The sequence below is a fragment of the Octopus bimaculoides genome, chromosome 8 (genome assembly GCF_001194135.2).
Source record: "Octopus bimaculoides isolate UCB-OBI-ISO-001 chromosome 8, ASM119413v2, whole genome shotgun sequence".
NCBI classification, from domain to species: domain Eukaryota; kingdom Metazoa; phylum Mollusca; class Cephalopoda; order Octopoda; family Octopodidae; genus Octopus; species Octopus bimaculoides.
The window spans coordinates 57,107,756-57,117,967 of NC_068988.1; the positions used below are offsets into that span (position 1 = coordinate 57,107,756).

General features: G+C 37.1%; 1 protein-coding gene across 1 annotated transcript in view; it reads right to left on the minus strand.

The window, feature by feature from the left end:
- LOC106876126 (G protein-coupled receptor kinase 5) overlaps positions 1-9,322 on the minus strand; it is a 383,600-nt gene extending 374,278 nt beyond the window's left edge. The window contains exon 1 of the mRNA XM_052969852.1: positions 8,320-9,322. Coding sequence (XP_052825812.1) covers positions 8,320-8,371 — 52 coding nt within the window. The 5' untranslated portion in view covers positions 8,372-9,322. The remainder of the gene's footprint in view (positions 1-8,319) is intronic.
- Between the last annotated feature and the right edge of the window lie 890 nt (positions 9,323-10,212).

Sequence of the window (10,212 nt, forward strand, 5' to 3'; positions counted from 1 at the left end):
TATATAAACAATATATGTGTATAAATTACGATTAAACCGGATGAAATATGTCACAGGGAATAACATTTTTATGACCGCCCAGCAGTAACTCTATTCAGCTGAATAGACGTCAGTGATTGGTTGAAATTACAGAAATACGACAACTTTAACATGGAATAACTTGCGATGTACATTTTTTTGTTAAGAAGACTAAGAGTAAAAGATGTTTTATATGACACATTCTACCAGTGTCCCAAGTTTCAAAGTGTTTCGTTAGTGTTTCGTTAAGAAAATACTGGTGCCCCCGTTTTGAAATAGATCCCACTTCGGTATTGTAAAGATAAATGAGGAAGATGTGGTGGGTACACAGGCATGAATAACCCAGTCGTGTATCACTCGGTAATAGATCTTTTTTTTTTTTTATTTCAGTCATTAGTCAGCGGTCATGCTGGGGCACCGCCTTGGAGGGTTTAGTAAAACAGATGGACCCCAGTACTCTAGTATATTTATTTATTTTTGTTTTGCGAAATCTGCCATTTATTCTGTTGGTGGTATTTTTCCGCACTCGCACTGCTAAGTTACAGGGACCGTAAACAAACCATCACCTGTCGTCAAGCGTCAAGTGTGAGGGAAAACACACACACACACAACGGGATCCCACAGCTCCCACTATCAAATTCCCTTCACAAGGCATTGGTCAACTAGGGGTTATTGTAGAAAACACCTGCTCAAAGTACCGCGCAGTTGGACTGAACCCGAAACCACGTGTTCGCAAAGCGATTTACTTTAACCACACAACTATGCCTGATAAAAATATTACAATATTGTCATGTACCACAATATTCACTGAATACAAAAACACTATTTTTATTGATACGTATATTTTAAACCAGGGGTTTTCAAACTTTTTGACTTGCGGACCCCTTTATATTTCAGGCTTTACCTTAGGGACCCCCTTATAAACGGTTATGAAATTTATACATACATATTTGCTTAAAATAACATATTTTTACATTTATTTATTTAACAGTATTTAACAAATAGGTTTATTGTCAATTAAAAGATTTCGATTAAAAACCATATATAAAATCAAATTGCCCATAAAAAGTATTTGCTGTCCACGGACCCCCTGTCTTGTCCTTGCGGACCAGTTTGAAAACCCCTGTTTTAAACAACTCCATGTTTTACACACGCACACACAAAACTACTAATGTTGAATCACGTTTTTAGCAATATGGTACTTGAAAATAAAATAAATAACGACAGAGGTCTTCACTTTAATGAACTAAGGATCGACACCTAGTCAGCGCTGGACATGCAAAGTGTGAAGAAGCAGGTTTCGAAAACGAATAAGGAGTTGAGCACATGTTTAACGACTATCAACGAAAGAGCAGATATAAATAAATAACCCAGTGACTCGATTGGCTAGAAATAACAGCTAAATCTCCCTAAAATTATACGCTATGGTCTTCAAAAACCTCACACGCACGCATACCATTAGCTAATACACTAAGTCTTATTAATAGACAGGACAGTCACGGTTGGGATACCTCTGAACGTAAGTACACTCGATTAAAGGTGAGCAAGGACAAACATGCGACGCTAGATATATTAAATAAAGAGTAATAATAAAACAAATAAAAAACAGATCTTTGATCAAAAGGTCGGTGAATGGCACACAAGAAAATGACAGTTATTTTGTTTTGATTTTGTGACTGAAATGCTTCCGTAACTAAGCTGGTACTTGAACAACATATTGCTCCAAATATTTCTTTATGAAGTGTCCGCGCCTTTATTAATACCAATGACGTCAGGCATTGGATTGTTAATTAAGAATTGAAATCGGGTCACGGATGATGTTAGTTGGTAATTTACTATCCAATTGAGGACGCCCATCAAAACAAAATGAAAACGTGAGAACCCGTAAGTGATCGGTTGGCTTACGAGAAATAGCAGCCAAATCTACATCAAATCATACATTACAGTCTTAAAAGAGAAAACCATGCACGATGTAGTCCTTGATGCAAAGTCTCAGAAACGGTTTGAATTACCTTTGTTCATGGGTCTGCTCACAAAGCAAATTTGACAAGTTAAGTGAAGACATATGTGGTCTCACGACATAGTAAAAATAGCAGCCAAGTCTCCCTCAGATCACGTTATAATGTTTACAGAAAAGTGGGCAGGGACATCGGGGTCAGAATGCATAAATGAAAATTGTCCCTAAAAAATGAAAGTAAACTGAGATATAAACCGAAAGTGACGACAGTGATGTATCAAACTTTCGTGAAACACGTTTGATATTCGAGGGTGGGCTCCCTATGTGGGTCTCAGCAATTTCAATACAAGTTGTCAACCATTCACCCAATTTTGTTTATCCAAACGATGACAGCATCCATACAGACTATAGGAGGTTAGTTGATGTTCGTCAAGAAGAAAAATAGGCATCAATGTGGGAATACTTAGAATTTATTTACATCATATCTTCATGAACATGTGTGGTGAAACAAATTTAGAGATCGTGAAAAACTATTTACGAATCTCATTTCGTGCATCAATGACTGTTATATGCTTTCCTGTAAATGTGATTGTTTTCATCTTATATAAAACATATGTACGAATTTAATGTTATATTAAATATATTTATATTTTTTCTAGTGGATACATTGGTACGTCACATCGTGTTTATTTGAAATTACAGGATCTTTGTCGTCACCTCCGGTGTCGATCGCATTATACTTTCATTTTATAAGGACAATTTACTTTTACTATTTTACGACTGTAAGCTGCATTTTAACCCATATCGGATAATGCGGTTCACGATATAGAAGACATGTTCACCAAAAGAACGTCTTTGAATAATCGTTCGATCAAGGCTAACCTTCAGCTAAATAATCTGACAACTGAACGAAGTGGGAGAGGGGTTTCTACGTAACCCCTCGATCAATAAAGCAACCAAATCTCCATTTTCCACCAACCCATACACACGGTTCTAATCAGTTCAAACTACATGTCTTCCAAGTCTTCAATTTTTACGGCAGGATGCTCACAATAAAGATAGTTTGGCCTCGCCTAAAAAAATACCGGTTGCACATTGAAGCTGAAATCAATATCAGCATTTGAGAGGTGTCAAAAACAACTGCACAATGTTCCAGCAATTACTTTAATGTTAAAATATGATTGGAAGCGAACTCAAATCTGAGAATCTTGAGCCCTTATATCATATGGTATCTATTTAAATGTAACGAACTGTTTCGGACATTTCGGATCCATATTGCATGAGAGAATTGACCAAAATAATGCCGGTTCTTTTTAATTTTATTCATTCTCCAATGGTCGATAAATCAGTTTAGCTGTGTGACTAGCTACAGCGACTACAGTATACTGTACAAATGACATGAGGTCTCATCAGTGGATTAAATTTCGCATCATTGACACACTGCGAATATAAATATTTGCTGCAGGTATAATGCTAGCTTTTTCGACGTATAAATCCCACGTCAGTCCTCATATTCTATACTTATAAGCATTCCATGACGATCTCGTCATCTAAATGGATTCGTTTTATTTTAAGGCGGGAAGGTGTGATTTGAAGGAATTTGGTAATTGTTTCTAGCAAGCCGAGCTTTGATTATTACAATACTAGCTTTCATGAAGTGGTTATAATCAACGACAAACCCAAATACATTATATTTATACTGCTACGAATTTTATTTTTGTGCACTACTAACTAGATTGTCGAAGATTGTACAAGATTCATCAATCTTAGCGCTTGATTCAGCTTCTTACCATTAGTATGTGCGTGTATTTATGTACAAACACCGAGGCAATATAGTTTATGAAATAGGCACAAAGTCAGTGGTTTTGTGAGGAGGTGCGGGTTAGTCGATTGCATCGACCCTAGGACTTGATTGCTACTTTATTTTATCGACCCTGAAAGGATGAAAGGCAAAGTTGATATCGGCGAGATTTGAAAAGAGTAGAAATAAATGTCACTTAGCAATTTGATACTTTTTTTACAACTTATACATACGTTTAATGTAGTGGCGGTGTGGTAAGAAGCTTGCTTTCCAACCACATGGTTCCGGATTCAGTCCCACTGCGTGGTACCTTGAGCAAGTGTCTTCTACTCTAACCTAGGGCCGACCAAAGAGCCTTGTGAGTGAAGTTGGAAGATGGAAACTGAAAGAAGCCCGTCGTGTATATATATATATATATATATATATATATATGTGTGTGTGTGTGTGTGTGTGTATTTGTGCGTCTGTTTGTCCCCCCAACATCGCTTGAAAACCGATGTTGAGGTGTTTACGTTCCCGTAAGCTAGCGGTTCGGCAAAAGAAACTGATAGAATAAGTACTAGGCTTACAAAGAATAAGTCCTAGGGTCGATTAGTTCGAATGAAGGCGGTGCTTCAGCATGGCCACAGTCAAATGACTGAAACACGTAAAAGAGTAGACAGTTGTACTGATTAAAATTAGTGAGTCACTGCAAGAAGAATATAAAATTTCCCGCTAATTACAATTAAAGGTTCAAGGTGCTGTATCCTCAGCTAAATGTTATTATCAAGCAGTTATTATTACCCGAAATAATATGATCACTAAAAGCGACACTCACTCTATACGTGCGTATGTTTACTATACACACACATATATATATGCACACTATCACACACGTACAAACATAAATACACGCACACTCATTCACACACACAATTAGCCAGTGAAGTTTAGTAGAGAGAGACGTTCGAAAAAGATGAATTTCAGTGTAAGCAAGCATTGACTAACAAGACTCACACAAAAGAATGACAAAGCCGAAGGAGTCTTGCTTGACACACAAGAGTTGTGGTTGACAGCGGATATGATGACGACGACGACAACGCCGCCACCACAATCTCACATAAGGTTGTTTAGCTTCAAGTTTACCATTGTGTTTTTTTGTTTTTTTTTTTACTGGACGTTGTATATCTAGGACTACATATTTCAATATAGTCCATCTGTTATAAGACAGTAAGTGTAGTTTGAAGATTTGTCTGCTCTTTCTAGCATGGAGCGCAACCGCATACGTGGAGACCGTGTCAAACAAGATTTATTCGACATCAACAAGTTGTTTAGCCCCTGGTCAGCTCTGATCGAGTCGACCTCGGAAGTATATTATTCAAAATGTTCTTTTATACAAGATAGGGAAGCCGTGTGATTTAAGGGATGAACAAGGAAGTCACGGATAGGTTCCCTCCATATGAATAACGAAGTAACAGGTCAAAGATTTAATACGGACACATAGTCCGGGCGAGGTGGTATGAATACACATAACACAGAGATTCTAAATTTTCATGACTTTCTCATCATTATTATTATTATTATAAAACATGGTAGAAAATAAATTTTCCACCATGTGTAATATTAAAAAAAAAAATTATAGGGGTGGGTGCAAGAGGAAGTCTTTCCCGAGTTAAAAAAAAAAGAGGTTACATCTACCCAGCCTGTTGGTTTGCTGAAAACAGTAGCCAAATGTCCTTCAAATCGCACTGTTGTCTTAAATTAAAAAGACAATGGATAAAGTACTGTGTGTGTGGTAAGTAGCTTGTTTTCCAACCACATGGTTTCGGGTTCACTCTCGTCCCACGGTGAAGCACCTTGAGCAAGTATCTTCTACTATAGCCCATCCTACTCAAGCCTTGTGAGCGGATTTGGTAGGCGGAAACTGAAAGAAGCCTATCGTATATAACTGTGTGTGTGTGTGTCTATCACCGCTTGACAAATGGTGATGGTTTGTTTACGTCCCCGTTAACATTAGGGGTACGGCAACAGGAGACCGAAAGAATAAGTATTAGGCTTTAAAAACAAACAAGTAGTCAGGTCGATTTGTTCGACAAAACACAACAAGGCGGTACCTGACCGCAATCCAATGGCTGAAACAAGATATGTATATAGGTGTGTCAATTTGATCAGAGCTAACCTCAGACTAATCAACAACGGGTACTTTGGTTTATAGAGAGTGGACGACTAGAGATCGTTAGAGGGTCAGACAAATGCTTGTAATATTTAGTTACAGCCTTTTACGCTCTGAGTTCGAATCCCACCGATGTCAAATTGACAATCCTTCGGTATTGGTAGACGACAGCATTCACACACAACCTTCCCTCATGACATAGATAAAGAGGCTAGGCCGAAAAAGAAAATGAATGACGTCGTTTTCCTCATACCGATACCCTAGACACCAATACCGAAGAATCGCCTCGATAAACTATTCAAGATCGGAAACGAAAGGAAAAAAAAGTCAAAAAGGGTACAGTCGACCACGGCGAGAATCGAACTTAGATCGCAAAGAGAGGTAAATATAAATAGTATGTCAATGAATATGATGCTCCGCCGATTCTGTCATTTATGGCATTCAAACAAGTAGTCTGATGTTCGAACTGAGAATGATAGCAGAACTGGTGAATTTACATTTCGGGAAAAATAAAGCTTATTCGCCCTACATACACACACATATAAACAGATGCATACATACGTGCATATATATATATATATATATATATATATACATACACATACATACATTAACACACACACAGACACGTGTATATATATTTATTTGTGTGTGTGTGTATATGTACACACGCACACACGATATTCCCGAATGCGACTGTAACATGGGTATCAGAACAGTAAACGGGTGACATTCTTTTACATACGAACATAACACATGCACACAAACATAGGACAATGGAGACATACACACACACCCATTTTATATATACATATATATATATATATATATATATATACATATATATATATACATTCGTGTGTATGCAATTTAAACGGATGTGTTTCTACACACATACAATGAATGTGAAGTACTAAAGAGACGTTGAAAAAGAAAGAATAAACTATATGACTGCACACATACAAATATATATATATGTGCGCGCAAACATCTATATATACATGATTACATACACGTGAGGGGAAAACGAGTAAAGAAGGGTAGCACTTGTAATCACTAAAGAAACGGAAGTTGATTATATACATACATTTATTTAAATGTATAATATACAGAGCTGCATGTGTGCGCATATATATATATATATATATATAATAGATAGAGTGAGAGAAGATAGAGACAGCAGAAAAAAACACGACCAGGAAGCTCTTTTCACGTTAACAAGTCTTATGGACAGCGTGTATATATACATAGAGATATACGTATGTGTCTGTTATACATACTATATAATTTTATTCGAATTACAAAACGTGAAATAAATATCATAATCAAAGAGAAACCGTCAAAACTCTTCATTTGAATTTTTAATTAAAAAATTAAACTTCTTACGGGAGACAACATGCCTCAACATAGATGCGTGTGTGTGTATGTTTTATAACGCGTGCAGTGTATATATGGATACGGTATATGTTTTATAACGTGTGTAGTGTGACAGGAAAATAGTTAATATATTATTCCAGGGTTTTAAAAGACAGGAAGAGAGGTAGAGAGGCTAAATGAGATAATGGTCCAACGCCTACAGCTGTCAACATCCATGTATATGTACGTGTGTGTATATGTATATACGTATATAAAATATATATATATTCAGATATATATTACATATAGTCACAGAAAACACATGGTGAACATTTAAATGGATTTCTAAACAGTATGTGAATGTATATTGATGGTATGTATGTAGGTGGGGAATAAATATGATAGATTTATTTCATTATAGCCAAGCTGAAATGATAGACTGAAAAGAAACTGATAGGTAGGTTACTGATAGAGAGACAAGAGGATGGACTGACGGACGAATACATACATATATAGAAGAGATAGAGAGGGATAGATAGATACCAAATGGTAGATTGTTCGGGTATATAATTTGGTAGAATGGAAGGATGTGGTACCGAGATCGGTGTATGAATGGAAGAACAGAGGTGTGTACATATGTATAAATAGCTAAGTAGGTAAGAATAGACCTACGTATATTGTGTGTGTGTGTGGACATGAGAGAGGGTTTGTATTAAAAACGAGGGTAGAAGAAAATATGTAGCCAGTACATAGAATATAGAATTGGGGTGGAGGCCACGAATGGACATTCACACCTAAGATATAGATAATAACGATAAAAATATTAAAGTGATAAGACTTCGACAGACTAGAAACTACAAAAAAAATATATGGAACAACAAACAGGAAATAATTTTAAAGAGTCATTGATGTAAGAACTGAGTCAGAAACCAGTCTTATTTCGCTTTCTCTGTGTATACACATACATATATGTATGTATAATGTAATATGTGTTGGTCGATGTATAAAATGGTAAGAGAAGAATTTTGTACTCACCTTCTCGTGCCTTTATATAGACCGTATTCGCAACAATATTTTCCAGTTCCATTTAGTATGGCAATAGACCAGTGGAGGTCCTAAAGGCCCCCCGGATTTCGCCAGACTACAACTTACTGGCTGTACGTACTGCTGGAGGGTTTCGAGCTTTACTTAGTTAGCAGTAGCAGTAGTGGTGGTGGTGGTAAGGCGGTGGCGATTGCTGCGGCTGCAACAACTACTATTACTACTGCTACTATTACTACTGTTGCTGTTGCTACTACTATTAGTTGTAATAGTAGTAGTACTAATATTATTATTATTATTGTTGTTGTTGTTATGATTATTATTACTTATTACTACTGTCTTAGTAGAAATACTATTATTGCTACTATTTCTTCTAAGATGAGAAGAGAGAAGCTGACATTCTCTCTCTCTCTCTCTCCCACTCACTCAGATAATCAGTTCTGTCGCTCTTTGGATGAGGGAAAGTATGAGTGAAAGATAGAGAGATGGCGGGAGACACGTATATGCGTGTATATATATATATATAGAGAGAGAGAGAGAGATAGAGAGATAGATAGATATATGAAAAGAGAGAGAGAGAGAGAAAGAGAGGCGGGGGTCAGAGAAAGAGAAAGAGGAGAAAGAAGTGAGAGAAGGGGAGAGAGAGCTGGAGATAGAAAGGGATAGATTTATATATAGAAAGCGTGCTAGATGTGTCTATATAGAACATACAGATATAACAGATACACTATGAAAGAGAGAGAGAGAGGCTTGTAGGTAGATAGATAGACACTAACGTACTAACAACAACAGTACTATACAATCGAGGACCAAACAAAATGGCTGCATTGACACACACACAGCATTACAGTAACATTATTAGTAGTAGTAGTTGTAGTAATAGTATAATAAATAATACTACTATTTCTGTTAGTAGTTGTGATAATTGTAGTAGTGATGGTGGTGGTAGTTCATACTTGTTTACACTTCACTACGTCTGTTCAAGTCGAAGAGCTTCAGTTAATGCTCGCTCTCTCTCTTTCTCTTTCTTTCTTTCTTTTTTCTTCTCTCTTTCAATCTCCCTCACTTTCTTCTTCTCTACTGCTTTCCTCTTTCTTTACCTCTCTTTTTCTCGCTCTCTCTCTCACTTTCTTCTTCCTCTCTGTCTCTCTCACACTTTCTTCTTCGTCCTCCTCTCTCTCTCACTTGATTCACAATATTTTTCTCTTTCCTCTTCCTTTCTTCCTCTCTTTCTTCTTCCTCCCTTTCTCACTCTGTCTTCGTCTCTGTTGCTTACCTCTTTTTTCCTCTCTCTCACTTTCTTCTTTATCACTTTCCTCTTCCCCCCCTCTATCTCTCTCTCTTTCTCTCCTCTCGCTCTCCCTCACTTTCTTCTCATCTCTCTCTCTCTCTTTCTTTTCTTCTCTCTCGCTCTTTCTTCTTTCTCTCTGTTGCTTGTCTCTTTTTCTCTCTTTCTCTTTCACTTTCTTCTTCTCTATCTCTTTTATCTTCTCTCCCCATCTCTCTCACTTTCTTCTTCCTCTGTCTCCTCTTCTCTTTCATCTCTTTCACTTCCTTCTTCCTCCCTGTCACTTTCCACTTCATTTCCTCCCCCTCTCTTTCTAATGTCTTCCTGTCTCTTTCCTCTTTTCATCCCCTCTCTCTTCCTCACTTTCTTCTTCCTCTCTGTCTTTTCCGTTTCTTTTCCTCTCGTTCTTCTTCCTCGCTGTCACTTTCTCCTTCTTTTCCCCACTCCCTCTGCCCTCTTTTTCTCTTCCTCTCTTCTCATTTTCTCTATTTTCTCAGCCAATCTCGCTCTCTCCTCTTTCCCGCGTTTTCTTTATCTCATAATATTGTTTTTCTTTCTGTCTTTCTTTCTCTCTCTCTCTCTGTCTGTCTTTCTTTCTC